The sequence below is a fragment of the Salvelinus alpinus genome, chromosome 18, assembly GCF_045679555.1.
Source record: "Salvelinus alpinus chromosome 18, SLU_Salpinus.1, whole genome shotgun sequence".
Classification (NCBI taxonomy): domain Eukaryota; kingdom Metazoa; phylum Chordata; class Actinopteri; order Salmoniformes; family Salmonidae; genus Salvelinus; species Salvelinus alpinus.
Genome location: NC_092103.1, coordinates 6930044 through 6951841, shown reverse-complemented (window position 1 = coordinate 6951841; position 21798 = coordinate 6930044). Strand labels below are relative to the sequence as shown.

Here is a 21798-nt window from a genome sequence, read left to right as displayed (position 1 = left end):
TTCCATGATATTTAATAGACACGAAAACAATACACGATACAAAACAACAAACGAACATACCGTAACAGTCCTGTGTGGCGAAACACTGACACAGGAACAAACACCCACAAACCAAACGTGAAACCCCAGCTGCCTAAGTATGATTCTCAATCAGGGACAACGATTGACAGCTGCCTCTGATTGAGAATCATACCAGGCCGAACCCAAAATCCCAACATAGAAAACACACATAGACAACCCACCCCAACTCACGCCCTGACCATACTAAAAAAATTCAAAACAAGGAAAATAAGGTCAGGAACGTGACAGAATCCATCCAACTTGAAGGAGCTGGAGCAGTTTTGCCTTGAAGAATGGGCAAAAATCCCAGTGGCTAGATGTGACAAGCTTATAGAGAAATACCCCAATAGACTTGCAGCTGTAATTGCTGCAAAAGTTGTCTCTACAAAGTATTGACTTTGGGGCGGTGAATAGTTATCACCCTCAAGTTTTCTGTTTTTTTGTCTTATTTCTTGTTTGTTTCACAATAAAAAAAAATGTGCATCTTCAAAGTGGTAGGCATGTTGTGTAAATCAAATGATACAAAACCCAGAAAAATACATTTTAATTCCAGGTTGTAAGGCAGCAAAACAGGAAAAATGCCATGGGGGTGAATACTTTCCCAAGCCACTGTTTGAAGCATGTAACAAATAACATTTGATTAGATTATTTGTCTTCTGTTTTTCTGTTCTGTTGTGGCATTTAGGAACAACATTATTAAGCAATGGCAGAGAAGGTGGTGTGGCAGAGAAGGTGGTGTGGCAGAGAAGCAGTGGTGAAAAAACTACCCAATTGTCACACTTAAGTAAAAGTATAGATACCTTAATAGAAAGTTACTCAAGTAAAAGTGAAAGTCACCCAGTAAAATGCTACTTGAGTAAAAGTCTAAAAGTATTTGGTTTTAAATATACTTAAGTATCAAAAGTACATTTAATGGCTCAAATATACTTAAGTATCAAAAGTAAAAGTAAAAGTATGAGTAATTTCAAATTCCTTATTTTAAGCAAAGCGGACGGCACCATGTTCTTCTTTTTAAAGTGTACGGATAGCCAGGGGCACACTCCAACACTGAGAAGATGCTTTTGTGTTTAGTGAGTCCCTCAGAGCATAGGCAGTAGGGATGTCCACGTGTTCTCTTGATAAGTGCCTGAATTTAACAATGTTCCTGTTCTGCTAAGCATTCAAAATGTAAGGAGTACTTTGGGTTGTCAGGGAAAAGGTATGAAGTAAAAAGTACAATATTTTCTTTAGGAATGTAGTGAAGTAAAAGTAAAAAATATAAATAGTAAATTAAAGTACAGATACTCCAAAAAACGAATTACAGTAAGTAGCAAGAAAAAGTGTGTGAACCCTTTGGAATTACCTGGATTTCTGCATAAATTGGTCATAAAATTTGATCTGATCTTCATCTTAGTCACAACAATAGACAAACACAGTGTGCTTAAACTAATAACACACAAATTATTGTATTTTTCTTTTCTATATTTAATACATAATTTAAACATTCACAGTGTAGGTTGGAAAAAGTATGTGAACCCCTAGGCTAATGACTTTTCCAACAGCTCCTAAAGTGTCAGCTAAAGACTTACAGAAATCTCTGGAACATGCTAACATCTCTGTTGACGATTCTACGATACATAAAACACTAAACAATAATGGTGTTCATGGGAGGACACCACGGAAGAAGTTTTTTTTTTTTTTTAAACATTGCTAAACGTCTGAAGTTCGCAAAAGAGCACCTAGATGTTACACAGAACTTCTGGCAAAATATTCTGTGGACAGATTAAAGTTGAGTTGTTCGGAAGGAACAAACAACACTATGTGTGGAGAGAAAAAAGGCACAGAACACCAACATCAAAAACTCATCCCAACTGTAAAGTATGGTGGAGGGAACATCATGGTTTGGGCTGCTTTGCTGCCTCAGGGCCTGGACAGCTTGCTGTCATCGACAGAAAAATGAATTCCCAAGTTTATCAAGACATTTTGCAGGAGAATGTTAGGCTATCTGTCCGCCAATTAAAGATCAACAGAAGTTGGGTGATGCAACAAGACAACGACCCAAAACACAGAAGTAAATTAACAACAGAATGGCTTCAACAGAAGAAAATACTCCTTCTGGAGTGGCCCAGTCAGAGTCCTGAACTCAACCCGATTGAGATGCTGTGACATGACCTCAAGAGAGCAGTTCACACCAGACATCCTAAGAATATTGCTTAACTGAAACAGTTTTGTAAAGATGAATGGTTCAAAATTCCTCCTGACCGCTGTGAAGGTCTGATCCGCAACTACAGAAAACGTTTGGTTGAGGTTATTGCTGCCAGAGGAGGGTCAACCAGTTATTAAATCCAAGGGTTCACATACTTTTCCCAACCTGCACTGTGAATGTTTACACGGTGTGTTCAATAAAGACCTGAAAACGTATAATTGTTTGTGTGTTATTAGTTTAAGCAGACTGTGTTTGTCTATTGTTGTGACTTAGATGAAAATTTGATCAAATTTGATGACCATTTAATGCAGAAATCCAGGTAATTCCAAAGGGTTCAAATAGTTTTCTTGCCACTTTAAGTAGTACTGTCTGGCTGTAAAGCATGCATACAAAAACATTGGCAATGGTTAATCAATATTAATACAAATTATTTAAAGGCCCAGTGCAGTCAAAAAAGTGATTGTCCTGTGTGTTATATACGGTATATATCTACATTATGAGGTTGGAATAATACAGTGAAATTGTGAAAATTCTGATAATGCCCTGATAGTCTAAGAGCTGTTTGAAAAGACCGCCTGAAATTTTTGCCTGTTTTGGTGGGATGGAGTTTTGGCCTGCCTGGTGACATCATCAGGCGGTAAATTAGTTAATAGACCAATAAAAAGAGAGTTCCAAACCTCTCTGCCAATAGCAGCTAGTTTTCAGTTTTTTCATTCCCACTCAGACCACCCCCAGACAGTCCTAGCTAAATTCTTGCTTGAGAAATTTATCTTTGCTAAGAAGCTACTTTTGTTTCTTTGTGACCATTTTATTTGAAAACAATCACAGTCAGGTACTTAATTGTTACCCAGAAATGATTTGATATTGAGATAAACATGGCTGCTTTGGACCTTTAAACTGTTGTCTTTTTAGTTTTTCTTTAATATTGTAAAATGACATGTTGCTCTTCTGACAGTGTTGCCCAGTGTATGACTCGGTCAAAAACAAAGGCTTCTTGGTTGGTAAAAAGACAAACAGTGAATTGAATAATTGTTTAAAAAAGCACAAATGCCCCTTTATCTGTCTGAATAGTTTAACTGATGTATTTGAAGGATGGTATTTGAAGCACTCCTCTGTCCTGTCAGGAATTCAGGAATTCAATGTCCTTCAGGAATGCTCAACAAGGTTTCAGGAGCCAACTTGTCTATCATTCCGCATTCACGTGCTTGTCGGGAACTAGGAAACTCACAAATGTCCAACTTGCTAACTGGTTGAACGCGACACATTTATAACTACAACCGGTTAGCAAGTCTGAAATGTCTGTGTTTTCTAGTTCCGACTAGCACGTGAACGTGGCATCATTCCCTCTCTGCCTGCTGCAGCAGAGCACTGTCTTCAGCTTCTGATCAATGATTGGCTGGGCAAATAATGGGCGGACTTGAGGAAAAAAATTGGCATTGCCACTGTAGTCCAGCTCCAGTCCAGCTTTTGACTCTTTTACAGTTCAGTTTGGTTCCAGAACAGGGTACTTGTCTTTCGCTCCTCCTCTCTCTCCTTCCTTCTCTTCCTCTGCAACCAACCATGTGGATCACCTTTGTGACAATGGCCACGGCGATGGTGTGTTTGATGGGTGTCCATGGAGACGTGCAGCCTCAGAGAGACTTCGACCTGCAGAGGGTGAGACCAGACTCAAATCAAATCAAAGTTTATTTATTGCAATGTTAAAGCAGGTGCAGTGAAACACTTGTGCTTCTATCTCCAGCAGTGCAGTAAATATCTAACAGTACAATACTAATACACAAATAATCAACGACAACAAAAAGAAACAAGAAATATCAGAAGGAGCAATGTCAGAAGGAGCAATATCAGAGTCCATGCTGCTTCCTTCTTTCAACTGCTTGCTTTAATTACCCAGGGTGCATCAGTGAAGGGCCTGCTCTGCTTCCACAAGACATTTCACATCACACTAGCTGGGTAATCTAATCTTTGTGGGAAATAATTAAGCACATTTTTAGAGGGAATTAGTAAACCCTCTTGGCATACTGTTGTATTGGTTTTTCATTAGGTGACGCATAACTTTAAAGGGCAACTGCACTTCCTGTTTTAGATTTGGTTAATTAAGAAATGCTAGCGGTCATGACTGAATTCAAACATGAGTTGCTTTCAGGGTGTGGTTTGATGTGGTGTCTCGTGTGTGTTCGCAGGTGGGAAGAGTTTTCCTTATTATTTAGCCGATTAGCTTCATGCGGCTGGTGTGCAAGCGTGGCAAAATTGGTTTGACTTTGGATAGCCTATATACGGGGCTTGTTAGGGGCCGTCAATAAATTACAAAATATAAATGTGTCAATGTTTTCATGATGGACAGCTTTGAGTTTTCTCATTTAAATGCTTTCAAAATGTGTATATTAATTTCTACAATTTATAATTGGTTTGAGGTTTTAAGTCATTGAAATTTGGAGCTATTGGATTATTAACATATTGTTCCACAGGCATTACAATCGGGTTGTGTGCAGCTGCACTCCGAATTGATGATTACTTGTGTGCTGCCAGCTGTGGGCTTGTGGGCAGGATTGAAACAAACCTAAACTTCATTTATGTTGTGATTCATTCCCGACCACAAAACTCACAAAACATTTTTTTTTACAACACTGAATTTATGACCAAAATTATCCTATTTACACGTTATACTTAATTTTGACAGTGGAATAAATGTTTGACTCATATCAATGCTACGTAGTCTGTTTTCTAAATGAGAAGTTGTTTTTAGGGGCAGTTTCTCTTTAACCTGGACCTCTAGTCCGTGAGTCTATTATTTAAATAAGTCATAGACATGTTCCCCGACCCCACATGTTCAGTACTCATTGGCTGTCTGATAGGGAACGGAACGTTGTATCCGTGTGGTCGGGACGGGACCGCATTAGGACAGAGGCTGAGGCTGAACCCAAAGCAAACAGTGCTAGGGTCAAAGGTCAGGCAGACAGCAGGGTTGCAAAACAGATAGAATGACTAGCAATGCACGCCAAGTTCCCTCGGCCCATGGCCCATGGACAGACACAGATATAGAACTAACTTCCTTATGAGATAATTATCTACAGTACCAGTCAAAAGTTTGGACTCACCTACTCATTGAAGGGGTTTTCTTTATTTTTACTATTTTCTACATTGTAGAATGATAGTGAAGACATCAAAACTAAAATATTAACACATACGGAATAATGTAGTAACCAAAAAAGTGTTAAACAAATCAAAATATATGTTATATCTGAGATTCATCAAAGTAGCCACCCTTTTCCTTGATGACAGCTTTGCACACTCTTGGCATTCCCTCAACCAGCTTCATGAGGTAGTCACCTGGAATGCATTTCAATTAACAGGTGTGCCTTGTTAAAAGTTAATTTGTGGAATTTCTTTCCTTCTTAATGCGTTTCAGCCAATCAGTTGTGTTGTGACATGGTAGGGGTGGTATACCCGAGATAGCCCTATTTGGTAAAAGACCAAGTCCATATTATGGCAAGAACAGCTCAAATAAACAAAGTGAAACAACAGTCCATCATTACTTTAAAACATGAAGGTCAGCCAATCCGGAAAATGTCAAGAACTTTGAAAGTTTCTTCAAGTGCAGTCGCAAAAATCATCAAGCACTATGATGAAACTGGCTCTCATGAGGACCGCCACAGGAATGGAAGACCCAGAGTTACCTCTGCTGCAGAGAATAAGTGCATTAGAGTTACCAGCCTCAGAAATTGCAGCCCAAATAAATGCCTCACAGAGTTCAAGTAACAGACACATTTCAAAATCAACTGTTCAGAGGAGACTGCGTGAATCAGGCCTTCATGGTCGAATTGCTGCAAAGAAATCCGTACTAAAGGACACCAATAATAATAAGAGACTTGCTTGGGCCAAGAAACACGAGCAATGGACATTAGATCGGTGGAAATGTGTCTGCTGGTCTGATGAGTACAAATTTGCCATTTTTGGTTCCAACCGCCGTGTCTTGTGAGACGCAGAGTAGGTAAACGGATTATCTCTGCATGTGTGGTTCCCACCGTGAACCATGGAGGAGGAGGTGTGATGGTGTGGGGATGTTTGCTTGTGACACTGTCTGTGATTTATTTAGAATTCAAGGCACACTTAACCAGCATGGCTACCACAGCATTCTGCAGCAATATACCATCCCATCTGGTTTGCGCTTAGTGGGACTATCATTTGTTTTCCAACAGGACAATGACCCAACACCCCTCCAGGATGTGTAAGGACTTTTTGACCAAGAAGGAGAGTGATGGAGTGCTGCATCAGATGACCTGGCCTCCACAATCACCCGACCTCAACCCAATTGAGATGGTTTGGGATGAGCTGGACCGCAGAGTGAAGGAAAATCAGCTAACAAGCGCTCAGCATATGTGGGAACTCCTTCAAGACAGTTGGAAAAGCATTCCAGGTGAAGCTGGTTGAGAGAATGCCAAGAGTGTGCAAAGCGGTCATGAAGGCAAAGGGTGGCTACTTTGAAGATTCTAAAATATAAAATATATTTTGATTTGTTTAACACTTTTTTGGTTACCTTATGATTCCATATGTGTTATTTCATAGTTTTGATGTCTTCACTATTATTCTACAATGTAGAAAATAGTAAAAATAAAGAAAAAACATGAATGAGTAGGTGTGTTCAAACTTTTGACTGGTACTGTAAATGACTTAGAAACTCTTCCTGTTGTTCACACTGTTAAAAGAGACAAATTGCTGCTGGCCTATATACATAGACATGGAACACTTTAATAAGGGTCACTTTAAGAATGTTTACATACTGTTTTACCCATTTCATATTTATATACTGTGTTCTAGTCAAGTACATCCTGTTCAACTATTGCTGTACATATACTATTCTATCCACGTATTCTTCAGACAGGTTTGACTCCCCATGTGTAGCCTACTGTCTGTATGTTATGTTCAGTTTGCACTAAATGCCGTATGACTGGGTAGGGTTACTCTTATAGAGTATCTCTGATAGAGCAACTCCAGTGGGTTTGACTCCATTTGTGTGTTTCTTTATCTATTGAACCTGTATTTAGGCAGGCAGGTCCCATTGAGACCCATGTCTCTTTTGTAAGGGAGCCCTTGATCACAAAATCAGCAAGCAATACAAACAGTACTGTCTGCGTGTTGGCCTGGTGTATGACTCCTCAGGCTTAGGTAGGGCTCTGGTACAGCCACTCTGGTCGGTTGACTTGTGGGTTTGACTCTGTCTATGTGTTCAGTTTGCAGGGAAGTGGTACCATGTGGGCCTGGCGTATGACTCCCCAGGCTTCACTTCCTACATATATAGTACCCGTTCTACCTTCTCTGTCGGTCTGTTTTTTCTCTATATCTAGGTTTCTCGATGGTTTCTACTCTCTCTCTCTGTGTATTCAGTTTGCAGGGAAGTGGTTCCGTGTGGGCCTGGCGTATGACTCCCCAGGGTTTACTGCCCCATACAGAGACAAGTTGAGAGTGTCCATGGGCATCCTGAATCCACAGACCAACGGCAACGTCAACCTCACCATGTGGACCCAGAGGTGGGCAGGAAGACATCATTAAACACAACACTAGAATGGACATTGGCATTCTGGCAAAAATAACTACGGGATTGACATCCTGGTCAGGGCATTGAACATGTACTTAAAAGGGGAATGCACATTCATATCATATGTTCTTTTTTGCTTGTGTGAAGATCATCAGGATGCCGCAGTAAGCTTTACACGTATGAGAAGACAGCGATACCTGGCGCCTTCACCTATTTCAGCACCCGTGAGTCCTCTGCCTGCCAGCAGTAATGCTGTGCATCTCAATGACAAACCAGTAATTATACCCCCCGACCATCCCATCCAGACAAACTCGGCCCATGGCTGAATGTAGTTGGGGACCCCTGCTGTACGGAGTCGGTGATCATTGCGTTGGTATTGTAAAGTCTTCTTTTTTGTTGTTGTTGAAAATAATGAGAGAATATATTTGTGGTTTTTCAAGGCCATAACAAAGTAAAGGACATCACAGTAGTGGAGACCAACTATAATGAATATGCACTGGTCCTGAAGCACAAGAAGATGGACAGAGAGTACACACAGGTGGCCCTCTATGGTACGTCTGCTCTTCAGGTAGAGGTGTGACTCACCAGCTTTAAACCAGGGTCTCTCATGCGCCAAAATACCATTTTTTTCCTACTTACCCAGTGTCAGATGAACTCTTTTTGTACGTCTCTATGTGAAGTTTGAAGATCGTTTAAGTTAGCTTATTGTTAGCTTATCGCAAAGACCGGAGGGCAAGGTACACCTAACCTTCTCGGTTACATAGGCTTAGAATGGGGCAATATGCTCATAAATCAGGCACATTCGAAATTGGACGTCTAGCCATGTCCTGAGGGAAAATGCCTTCAAAACCGGCCACTTTTGGCAACTATTACCATCAAGTAGGCTTGGGTTTTGCGAGGGCATTGTGGACCAGGGTGGTGGACGAGCGTAATCCCATAACTTTAGATGTAATCGCATGACTCCAGATCAGAAGGTCAGGTGTTCAATCCCAGTAGTGGACACTCGTATTTATTTCAAAACGTTTCCTATTCCAAACCTTAACCCTTAACCTTAACCCTTACCTTAACCATTCTGAATGAGTGCCTAAACATACTGTTTTAACCTTATCCAAAACCTTAACCCTATACCTCGAAATTTGGAGCAACTTCAAAATTTGACGCTTGGAGAAACATGGAATGTCTAATTCTGGAGTGAGACTGTACATTGTATTTGTTGAAATGCATGTTAGCTTGCATTAAACGTTGCCATTCGTCTGTCTGCCTGCAGGCCGTTCTCAGAAGGTAAAGCCTGAAGTGATTCAGAAATTTCGAGACTTTGCCACATCTCATGGATTTCCCAAGGACGCCATTCTGACCCCACCACCTGCAGGTAGTAGCCTAAGTATGGACACACGCACAGACACACAGACACCCAGAGTCCCTACATTTCTCGTCTCTAAGCTGTACGACTGAAAGCAGACAGTGTGTCACAACATTGTCGTGCTCTTTGTTGTTTGCAGAGAACTGCCCTCCTTCTGGACGCTAGGTGAGTCACTGGACATCCTTTCTACAGACAATCTATGTTGTTGACGACTGACTACAATTACCGGAACTCTTGATATTTCAATAAACCGCAGGTTTTGTTCTTGTGCTCTCCGTCAGATCCGAGCAACATGGTGATTACTCATTGGTTTGCTTCGCCGCACCGGTTTCCCAGCACTTATTAGACATTTGTCTCTCCATCGGAGCACAGCATCGGGATTGGTTTCACCTTTACACCACACCGTTTCACAGGGCAACAGCAGAACCTCAACACGCTTTACCTCACAAGGGTGAAATAGTATAACGACTAATGCCAGATGCGCTTTTAGACAGTCCGTCTTATTTGATTACCAACGTCCTCTCTGATGTCTGTCCGTCTCTTGTCCCCTCAGTACAACGGACTGTTAAATTCGTTTTTTCCTTTCTGAATCCGATAAACAAGGGACATCATTGTCTTGTATAACACTGCTATGGCTGAATAAATGCTAGTGTTCCTCTGCCTATGGTGCTACGTGGTGTCTGTGACCTCTTTGTCTTTTTCCCTGCCTGTTGGATCGCAGCCCTCAACGCATAAGAGTGTTAGAGGGATTAAAGAGAGAGAGAGAGAGAGAGACAAATGTAAAATTGGGGAGAGAGACTCTGACTGAAAAGGAGATACTGAGAGAGATAGATATAATTGGAGAGAAGGTGAGATAGATACAGAAGAAACGTCAGTCTCTTTCAAGTTTGGGCGACATATATTCAGAGTATAGTTCAACACTGATTTAAATTTCTGCCATGCTCTACTGCTGCTTGGGACATCGATCAATCAGAGCGGGCCAATCAGGATCCAGAACCCAATAATCAATATTGTTACCCATGGAGGGAGAGTGTGTGTGTGTGTGTGTGTGTGTGTGTGTGTGTGTGTGTGTGTGTGTGTGTGTGTGTGTGTGTGTGTGTGTGTGTGTGTGTGTGTGTGTGTGTGTGTGTGTGTGTGTGTGTGTGTGTGTGTGTGTGTGTGTGTGTGTGTGTGTGTGTGTGTGTGTGTGTGTGTGTGTGTGTGTGTGTGTGAGAGAGAGAGAGAGAGAGAGTTTGCGCGTGCATGGCTGTATGTGTGAGTGTGTTGGTATGGTAGGTGTGTTTATATGGGTTTAGTTCCATATGTTTATCTGAGCAAACTCATGTTCATACCACATACATAACAGGTTACATGTTTTTGTGATGAAGAACTTTCAGAACACTAAGGTAACTACAGGGTCCCACAGGGTTCAGTCCTTGAGCAATAATTGATTTCGCTATACATGCTACAACTCTGTGGCGCTGAAATGTAATGATTTTTCCCCCTGTTAAATTCCACTTTGATGTCCAATGTTTCAGAAAAAGGGACAAACAGTCAGATAAGGAGAACTTTGCTCTATTTGCTGTTTGTTTTCTGCTGGAGTTTGATGGGGTATAGAAAGGGGTAAATACATATGGGTCAATGCTCTCTGGTTTGCTAGAATAGTCCAGTGGAGGGATGGAGGGATCAGAGGTGGAGGGTTGGAGGGGTGGGTGTGCTCTCCCAGCAGATCCAGGAGCTCAGAGGAAACTCAGTCGGAGGTTCGTATCGGAGACACACAGACAGAATGCAGCAGGGTGTCATACTTGTGGTCCTTTTGGTCCTGGTGGACCCCCTCCATGGGGTGCCAGTGCTTGCCGAACCTCTCTTCCCCACACAGGAGAACTTTGACCTGAGCAAGGTAAGAGTTAGTCTCTTAGTCATCGAGGTTGCTCTTTCTCCCTTTCTCGTAGCCTTCCCAAGGAGTTTGCTCTGTCTCTCTTGCTTTCTCTCAAATATTCTTCAATAGCATAGCCATAACCAGTTGCGGGTTTAAAAATGGTGTGTACTGGATGATTCAGTTGAGAGGTCAAAATGTGTTTGCTTTTGGTCAGCTTGTACGGTCTAAAGTGTTTCTATGGGTGCCTGTTAACATCTGTAAATACTGCATTGTTGGTCTGTAAAAAAACTCCATCTTGGAACCCAGAACCAAATTACGTTTTGGTTAATCATGCCACATGACCTGGATTTGAACCTTTATTTTAAGCCTTTTCCAGAAATGAGAATTAGACCAAAAATTAAAGCAATAATTTGTCTGAGGATAACAAGAAATGGGGACAGTTTGATAAAAAAGCTTTAAATATGGTTCAAATCCAGGTCATGTGAGACTAGTCATGAGAGACTAGTAGTGCATATATATTCTCTGTCTGTCTTAATTCTCTCTCTCTCTCTCTCTCTCTCTCTCTCTCTCTCTCTCTCTCTCTCTCTCTCTCTCTCTCTCTCTCTCTCTCTCTCTCTCTCTCTCTCTCTCTCTCTCTCTCTCTCTCTCTCTCTCTCTCTCTCTCTCTTTTCATGGGTCAGTTCATGGGGAAGTGGCATGATATTGCGGTAGCGTCCACCTGTCCCTGGATGCAGCGCCACAGAGGAGACGCAGCTATCGGCATACTGGAGCTGCAGGCAGGAGACACTGAAGGCAAAGTCAGCATGAAACGCAGCATGAAAAAGTGAGGTTACACACACACACATATGCGTGTGTCTCTGAACTGCCTCTAATATTGCTACTGGATTCACCATAGCTTAACTAAATATATTATGTACGTACGTGTGTGTGTGTGTGCGTGTGTGTGTGTAGGCACGGGACATGTAAGCAGATCTCTGGTGATTATGAGCTAACAGACACACCTGGAAGATTCACCTACCACGTTGCCAGTGAGTCTTTAATGTCTGTTCGTACCCTGAATCCCAAATCAAGTCATATCCCTTACCTCCTGGGCACTTGTAGATCTGAAAAAACGTGTCCCCTCTGATATGCAAGATAGAATTGCAGCCAATGGCTTACACTGTTCTAATACTCTCAGACTGGGAGGTGAAAAATGATACCACTGTCTCACCAACCATATTTATGAAGTCAAAGATGGCAGGTCATTGACAGTATGTACTGTATGTTTGTGTTCTCCTCCATGCAGAGTGGGGGGCTGATGTTGATGCCTATGTCGTTCACACTAACTATGATGAGTATGCCATCGTCATGATGAGTAAACAGAAGACAGGTGGCGAGAAGACCAAGTCTGCCAAGTTATACAGTGAGTGTCATTACTAATATGGAGCAGATAGCCTAGCGGTTAGTGTTGGGCCAGTAGCCCGACAGGTTGCTGGTACAAATATCCGTACAAATCTGTCGATGTTCCCTTGACCTAACCCTAACCCTAACTAACCCTACACGTGCGCCCGGGTGAGATTAATCAAACCCCTTTATTAGCCTGGTTCCAGCTATGGTGGTCGTTTGTCATGTTTTGTGCAAGGGCAAAATTGTGTTGCAGATATTGGATGGGTCTAACAGTAGATGGTGGGACCAGGTTTTCTTCTGACATTTTAAAATGCATTTCCTGCAATTCTACACAGTTTGGCATGACTTATTATGCCGTATTACGAAAAAAGATTTTGAGGGGGAGTTTTTTTTTAATGCTATTCTACACATTTTGTCATGATTCTGAGGGAAAACTGCAACCTTCCTGCAATTCTACACATTTTGCCATGGGGAAGAGAGAAAATGTATAGCTCATCTCATGCTATTCTTCATATTTTGCCATGAGGATGAGAGAAAATTTTGTAACTGTCCAGTAATAATATAACTTTTAAAAGTTCATATTCTGTTAACTCAAACCCAAATAATGTTGTTGACTCATCCTAAACTCGTATTTCTGGCCAAAGCATAAATTGGAGAAATAAAAACACTTTAAAAAAAACACCTCAAGCAGACCGTTTAAAAAATGCTTTCTATTTCCTCATAGAGGATGATGTCATCCTGCTGAGGAGGATGAGCTGGCCAATCAGTGGTCTACTCGCATAGATATTTTTAATGACTGGTATAAGCCCACACCAATGGGTGGTTGGGGTATGCCCACACCATTCCAACACAGAAAAGTTGCTTTTTAACATACTTAATTATCATTTTTTGGATGGAAAACTTTTTCACTCCTATTGTAATTAACTATAGGTCATATTCCATAGAGATCTGGAAGAACTGGACAGTTACTATACAGGTCAACTTTGGGCAAAAACACATAAATAACGGCTTTAAACTGTATAACTGTTAATGCACCATCATACCAGGTAATTTAATGCTTAAAAAAAACATGTGATGAATCAGATATATGGATACAGAAGTGCCATTTCTTACCGATCTCTACAGCTTCCGTACAAAAACAAATCCTGTGAAATGAGGTCAACAAATATTGGAGGAGCTACTGGGTAGCACATGACCAGACAGACACATCAATGAAGCACCAAAGGCACACCCCATTTCTATTAGAAAATTGAGAAAGAGGAGGAGTTGGAATGGTTTTTTTGTGCCCAAAATCGACCGTTAAAGCAAATTTCCTGCAATTCTACAGATTTTGCCATTGCTGATGATGTGTTCATATGCTATCTCGGGGGCCCCCGACCTCCAGGTGTCCCCCCCAACCCCCAGAAATAATATGTATTAGCTATTATTCTACCATTTAGAAAATAGTAAAAATACAGAAAAACCCTTGAATGAGTAGGTGTGTCCAAACCTTTGACTGGTCCTGATATATAATTATTATTTATTTTTTAAGAAATTATTGGGGGGACCGAATCAACCTGTTCACCTGTGGTTTGGCATGAAGCAGCACAAACAGAAATATGACAATGACTATAGGAGTTGGCAGGACCACAAACAGATCTGGGACCAGGCCATTCACAGCTATAATGTTATTATCGTCAAAATAGATTTTATTTTTATGGTTAGTACTATATATTCTGCAGCAGAACTAAATTAAAATGCTGCCTCCTTCAGGCCGCACCATGGAACTGCGGACCACTATCTTGGACGACTTCAGGAGGCTGGTGAGGGAGCAGGGCATGGCTGATGACACAGTCATCATCAAACAGAACAAAGGTACAGGCAAACAAACGTGAGCAAAACACACATGTACACACACACACACACACACACACACACACACACACACACACACACACACACACACACACACACACACACACACACACACACACACACACACACACACACACACACACACACACACACACACACACACACACACACACACACACAGGCAGGCACACACACACAAACACACACACACAAACACACCTGTGACATCCACTATGTGTCTGAACATTCTTTGACCTTTGAACCCCTGCTGTCTCTCTCCACAGGCGAGTGTATACCAGGAGCAGAGCCTGTAGCAGCAGAGTCTCAGTCTGAGATTACGGCACCGGTACTTCCTGTATTCAATGATTCAAGTTTCAATGTTGAGGCTGTACCCCGTATCAGAGACGGAGATTTAATTAAAAAGTGGATTTGGTGAAAGGCATTGAAGAAATTTGATCAAATTCCAATTCCAATTCCAATTCCACATTTTCTTAATTGAAAAGCATGGAAGATCATTTGAATTGGATTTGGAATTTCAGGAAACTTCCTGAATTGACTGGAATTGAAAGGGAATTGACCCCAACAATGCTAACTACTCACCTGTCTGTCTCCAGAGAGCTAAGAGGAACATAGTCCTCCCTGATCCTGCCCCTGTAGAGGGCTCCGGTATGGGTGATGACACCATGGTCTTCCGGAGTGCAGGTGAGAGTGCATGATGGGCCTGCTAGCTATACCATTGACCTCTAAATGTAAGGTTTAGCCTACGCTTTGTGTGGGTCTAGTCAGTGAATCCCTGGAAGCTGATAGAACCAATTATGTATATTACATATACCGTATATTCCATACAGTGACTTACATAACGTATGTCTATGCAGGGATGGACTGGCCATAGGGAAATTCTGGCAAATTATAATTATTTGGCTAATAACAGGGTCCTCAGGGGGGAAAATCCGGTGTTTTGAAATTCCAGATTTCTGGTCCCAGTCCATCCCTGTGTCTATGGTTAGCACCAACAATGCACTGCACTTACCAGGCTGTCTGACTAACAGTGCTACACTGCTACTGTACACCTCTCCTCAGAGTCCTGTAAGGCAGAGCCGGACGCAGGTCCCTGTTTCGGGATGGTGGAGCGCTACTTCTACAACTCCACCAGTATGGGCTGTCAGCTGTTCACCTATGGAGGCTGTATGGGCAACCAGAACAACTTTGTGACTGAGAGGGAGTGTCTGCAGAGCTGCCGCACTGAGGGTGAGGGGATAGAGTGTAACAGAGGTGGTTATTCCGTAGGTGAACAACACTCGAGTGATGGGTAATCTTGTGTGAGACCTCAAGACTTCCGTTAGCTCCCCAGAGCTAATGCCTTGACTTTAGCTCTGTGGGCTAATACGGTCTTGTGGTGCGTAGGAGACGCAGGCTTGACTTCCACCGGACAATTTACAATTTACTACTCGTTGTTTGTTTGTTTAAGTATGCATAGTCACTACGCGCCCACCTACATGTATAGATTACCTCAACTAGCCTGTACGCGCGAACACTGACTCGGTTCCGGTGTCCCCCTGTATATAGCCTCGTTATAGTTATTCTTATTGTGTTACTTTTTATTATTACTTTTTATTTTAGCCTACTTGCCCTGAACTGCCCTGTTGGTTCAGGGCTTGTAAGTAAGCATTCCACGGTAAAGTCTACACTTGTTGTATTCGCCGCATGTGGCAAATAAAGTTTGATTTGATAACCTAGTTGGTAATGTGGCCAATGCTCAACCCACTTTGAGATACATGATGATGCTCATGACCCTATCCCATAGGCTATGTGTAAGACTAGATGGTCTCTTATGTGTTCTCCTCCTGTCTGGTGAGGTGTGTCTCTCTACAGCTGCCTGCAGAATGCCCATGGATGCTAAACCCTGCACTGGGCAGCCCAAGATATGGGCCTTCGATCCCAGCTCTGGACTCTGTCTGGAATATAAAAAGGACTACTGCCAGGGCAACAGTAACAAGTTCTACTCCAAGGGGGAGTGTGAGGAGTACTGTGGGGTGATGAAGGATGGTAAGAGAGATCTATATGCTCACACGCATACATACGTCAGCGAGTGACTGGAACGAGCTGCAACAAACACTGAAACTGGACAGTTTTATCTCAATCTCTTCATTCAAAGACTCATTCATGGACACGCTTACTGACAGTTGGGGCTGCTTTGCGTGATGTATTATTGTCTCTACCTTCTTGCCCTTTGTGCTGTTGTCTGTGCCCAATAATGTTTGTACCCTGTTTTGTGCTGATACCATGTTGTGCTGCTGCCATGTGTTGCTACCATGTTGTTGTCATGTTTTGTTGCTACCATGCTGTGTTGTCATGTGTTGCTGCCATGCTATGTTGTTGTCTTAGGTCTCTCTTTATGTAGTGTTGTGTTGTCTCTCTTGTTGTGATTTGTCCTACATTTTTATTTGATAAATGTTGTATTTTTAATCCCAGCCCCCATCCCCGCAGGAGGCCTTTTGCCTTTTGGTAGGCCGTCATTGTAAATAAGAATTTGTTCTTAACTGACTTGCCTAGTTAAATAAAGTATTAAAAAAAAAATATTTATATATTATTAATAATAAAATATTAAAATACAGTTAAACATTAAAATATGGCAATATATGTTATCTTATGACTGTGTATTTGTGTTACAGGAGAAACGGAGTTCCTGAAAGCAAACTGAAGGAGATTAGAGGTCATAATGATGAACACACCCTAACACAGCACAGAACACCGTCTGGGTTAGCCGTCTGAAAGACTACCTATATCATTCAATACAGAACAGAACCCTACACAATAAAATGATGGATTAAGCTGCTTGGCTTCATGTCTTATGTGAGCGTTGTCTTTTTTACATCAATAATTGTCATAGAGTGCTTTACATCAACAAAGTCTTCATGAATACATTTGATTGAGTTTATATGTGGTTAACCCACATTTTGCTTCTCTTGCTTGGAACACCAAGTGCTCAATTCAATCTGTAGCGCTGAAGAGCTGCGCTGCAGTGCGATACAACTGTAGGCCTAGATTCAATCAGATTAAGCTGAAACTGGCGATAACCAACACTAGCAGGGCTGATGTTTCGGCTGTGTCCGAGGTGGAATTGCATTGGCGCTGTCAAATCAGTGATCAGCTGGCTGCTCTTGTGATCATTGTCACGAAGCCACACCCATCCCACTCGCATTAGACGTTCCGAGCGAGAAGGTGTATGCTACATAGAAATAATGATGCTCAAATATAAAATCATTCAACTAAATGAGGATTTCTAAAAGCCTAATTGAGGTGTATATTACGTCCAGGGGTGAAAATAGATTTAATGTCTTACAGGTACAGGACACCTAATTGGGCGCACACAAATGACAGGTTAGCATACACTGCTGACACTGACAAACAGATCAATAAAAACAATGTTTTCTTCTTACGAAAGGGGAAACACAAATACAATATGATGTCTATCTACCTTGGAGGAGGAAATTTTGTCCAAAAACAAACAAAAGTGGTACTGATCCAATGACAAAGACAGTGAATATGCACACTCACCAGGGATATGGCCGATGTTCTACGCTGGTGCCAATAAGGCTACTGTTCGCTCAATTAAGTTAAGAATTTTGATAACTAAATGACAGATTGGAGTCTTTTTATCTCTTTCCAAACATTTTTCCCGTGATTGTATTTTAAAATTATTGCGATATGCCTGGCTGGGCCTCTCAGCTTATCCCTGACAGTCGCAACTCAACAATCATCTATTTGGTATTTGCAGCACTCGCTACCCAAATGGTGGGCCCTTCCGACTGTAGGCTATGCGACGTAAAACATTCCACAGCTTTAAAAAAAAAAGAAGCTAATGATCCTCTGTGGCCAAATCATGCTTTCCAGTGTTGTAGCCTATTATGAATAATTGTATTTATTTCTGTATAGACATGAGTAAGCTAATTAGGCTATATAGTTTTGGAAAGTTTGATTCAATTTACTTTAGGGAAAGCTTAGCTTCCGCTAGCCTTATGGACACGCCGCCTATGCCTTGTACTGTGGCATAAACACAACCAAACAATCACTTAACCAAGGCGCTCCTGTCGCACATTCGTCCACTCACAAAATCATTTCAGCATCCTAACCCCAACAGTGCACTGTGCACCAGCAATTTGATGAATGGAAAGAGACATGTGTTACGAAACAAGGTCCATGAAGTCAATAACTTGCTTGTAAAAGATGACATTCATATTCTGACTATCTCTGAAACTCACTTAGATAATACCTTTGATGATACAGTGGTAGCAATACATGGTTATAACATCTACTGAAAAGACAGAAATGCCAACGGTGGAGGTGTTGCGGTCTATATTCAGAACCACATTCCTGTAAAGCTTAGAGAGGATCTCATGTTAAATAATGTGGAAGTAATATGGCTACAGATTCACCTGCCTCACCTAAAGCCCATTCTTGTGGGAAGCTGCTATAGACCACCAAGTGCTAACAGTCAGTATCTGGATAATATGTGTGAAATGCTTGATAATGTATGTGATATCAACAGATAAGTATATTTTCTGGGTGATTTAAATATTGACTGGCTATCATCAAGCTGCCTACTCAGGAAAACACTTCAAATTGTAACCAGTGCCTGCAACCTGGATCAGGTTGTCAGTCAACCTACCAGGGTAGTTACAAACAGCACAGGAATTAAATCATCAACATGTATCGATCACATCTTTACTAACGCTGCAGATATTTGCTTCAAAGCAGTATCCAAATCCATTGGATGTAGTGATCACAATATAATAGCCATATCTAGGAAAACCAAAGTTCCAAAGGCTGGGCCTAATATAGTGTATAAGAGGTCTTACAATAAGTTTTGTAGTGATTCATATGTTGATGTAAAGAATATTCACCGGCCTACTAGCTGCCACCGATCCCTTTTTCCCTTTTCTGTTGGTTTGGTCTGATTTGTTTCACCTGTTTCTTGTTTAGACTTTTAGTTTGGCTATTTAAGTCGGTAGGCCCCTCTTCGTGCGGGCTTGTTTATTCCCACTTTGTAGGAATGTGTGGTAGTGCAATCTTGGTTTGGTTCCTGTTTTGGGCATTTGTTTTATGACGCTCAGTTTCGTTGTATATACTATTTTGCCCGGTGCTGATTAAAGCTCTATTCAAAACTTTCTGCCTCCTGCACCTGACTCCACACCCACTACGCCTAAGGTTGTTACAGTCTGGCTGTAAAGGTGAGTGCTGGTGGCAGGGAAATCAGGCGCAGGAGATCGAACTTGGTATAAAACGGAGCAGTTTAATAAGTGCTCAAAAACTCCGAAAACCAAAATATACAAAATAATACAAGTGGGTACAAAACCCATCGCACACCAGAACATATCTTGCACATAGCTTACAAACAAACAATCACCGACAAGGACAATGAGGGGGAACAGAGGGTTAAATACACAACATGTAATTGATGGGATTTGGAACCAGGTGTGATGGTAGACAAGACAAAACCAATGGAAAATGAAAAGAGGATCAGCGATGGCTAGAAGGTCGGCGACTTCAAATAAATAATATAAATAATGTGGAAATTGAGCAAATTGAGATGACTAAACTGCTTGGAGTAACACTAGATTGTAAACTGTCATGGTCAAAACATATTGATGCAGTAGTAGCTAAGATGGGGAGAAGTCTGTCTATAATAAAGCGATGCCCTGCCTTCTTAACAACAAGGCAGGTCCTACAGGCCCTAGTTTTGTCGCACCTTGACTACTGTTCAGTCATGTGGTCAGGTGCCACAAAAAATGACTTAGGAAAATTGCAATTGGCTCAGAACAGGGCAGCACTGCTGGCCCTTGGATGTGCACAGAAAGCTAATATTAATAATATGCATGTCAATCTCTCCTGGCTGAAAGTGGAGGAGAGATTGACTTCATCACTACTTTTATTTATGAGAGGTATTGACATGATGAATGCACCGAGCTGTCTGTCTAAACTACTGGCACACAGCTCGGACACCCATGCATACCCCAGAAGACATGCCACAAGAGGTCTCTTCACAGTCCCCAAGTCCAGAACAGACTATGGGAGGCACACAGTACTACATAGAGCCATGACTACATGGAACTCTATTCCACATCAAGTAACTGACGCAAGCAGTAAAATTAGATTTAAAAAACAGATACAAAAACACCTTATGGAACAATGGGGACTGTGAAGCAAAACAAACATTGGCACAGACACACACACACACACACACACACACACACACACACACACACACACACACACACACACACACACACACACACACACACACACACACACACACACACACACACACACACACACACACACACACACACACACACACACACACACGATAACATACGCACTATACATACGCACTATACATACACATGGATTTAGTGCTGTAGATATGTGGAAGTGGTGGAGTAGGGGCCTGAGGGCACACAGTGTGTTGTGAAATCTGTGAATATATTCTAATGTTTTAAAATTGTATAAACTGCCTTATTAATTTTGCTGGACCCCAGGAAGAGTAGCTGCTGCTTTGGCAGAAGCTAATGAGGATTCATAATAAATACAAATACAAATACAAATGATATTCTGCGATTGTCATTAGGCCTACACGTGTAGCCTGAATTGATGCATCATCCACTGCTGTCCACGCGCCTTGGTCTCGGCCACTCATCTCCGCCTCCAAAAAATGTAAGTGTTCTCCACAAACCACAATGCAATTTGGAGAGTATGCCAACCGGTTTCCAATCAATTCACTAATTGCGGCTGACATGCAGTAATGTTAAATAATGGTATGAAAGCCTATAGTTTTTTGGACATGTTGTATTAATTGTGAAAGGCTCACGTTTTACCGGTATGGCATACCCACATAATTGATTTTACGGGAAGCCATACCGGACCATATCGCCTTACTTTCACCCCTGATTACATCTCAGATTCAAGTGTTTGAACTTGTAAACAAGGCTGCATAGGATTTCTCTTATTACAACTCCGTGCAGCCAATGTCAGTGGCGATCCGTTTTTTGTTTGTTGGTGTGCCTGTTTTGCATGTTATTTGGACATTAATACATGTCACATATCAGTTTGCAAACAGTTAATAAAGCTGCATACAAACATGGTCACTTTTTTTGCTTTCTTGAGTAAGGCATCCCCAAAATGCAAGTGTTTCAGCCTAGTTCAGTGCTTTCTGTGGTGGGGGTTGGTAATGTTCTCTAGTTGCGACTTGATTGGCTCAGTGTTCTGTCACTCATAGGGATACTCCCTCACCACAAAATCTATGGGGAGAGCTAAAAAATTCAAGCACATTGGGTGCAGCCATAGAGTTATATTAAAAGTGCCCATCCAAGAAGGACCGAGGTCAGTGGCCACAGATGAAATAACGTCAAATCACGTTATATCTACTGTAACTTTGATTGGACTGATCATGTCAACATAAAACTTTCAAAATCTTAGCTAGCAAGCTAGCAGTCATCATCATGAATCAAGTCGGCAATCTACTGGGAAATCCTTTTAAATCCTTGTCATATGAAGAGAAA

General features: G+C 41.6%; 2 protein-coding genes across 5 annotated transcripts; both read left to right on the top strand.

Moving 5' to 3' along the window:
* Positions 1–3658: 3658 nt before the first annotated feature.
* On the top strand, positions 3659–9803 carry ptgdsa (prostaglandin D2 synthase a). 4 transcript variants are annotated; one of them, XM_071349879.1, is made up of 7 exons: positions 3659–3901; positions 7631–7773; positions 7929–8005; positions 8222–8332; positions 9049–9150; positions 9281–9306; positions 9423–9803. In XM_071349879.1, exons 1-6 carry the CDS (start codon positions 3806–3808, stop codon positions 9304–9306), a joined length of 555 nt encoding a protein of 184 aa, XP_071205980.1. In that variant the 5' UTR covers positions 3659–3805; the 3' UTR covers positions 9423–9803. The 4 variants fall into 4 exon arrangements, with proteins under 4 accessions (XP_071205980.1, XP_071205979.1, XP_071205981.1 ...); XM_071349878.1 differs by having other exon boundaries at positions 3701–3901; positions 9049–9162; positions 9398–9500; XM_071349880.1 differs by having other exon boundaries at positions 3702–3901; positions 9398–9803.
* A 1004-nt stretch (positions 9804–10807) lies between these two features.
* Positions 10808–17074, top strand: ambp (alpha-1-microglobulin/bikunin precursor). Its single transcript, XM_071349875.1, has 10 exons — positions 10808–11020; positions 11680–11822; positions 11951–12027; positions 12285–12401; positions 14138–14239; positions 14524–14585; positions 14854–14941; positions 15320–15487; positions 16112–16285; positions 16912–17074. Exons 1-10 carry the CDS (start codon positions 10907–10909, stop codon positions 16938–16940), a joined length of 1074 nt encoding a protein of 357 aa, XP_071205976.1. The 5' UTR covers positions 10808–10906; the 3' UTR covers positions 16941–17074.
* Positions 17075–21798: the final 4724 nt, after the last annotated feature.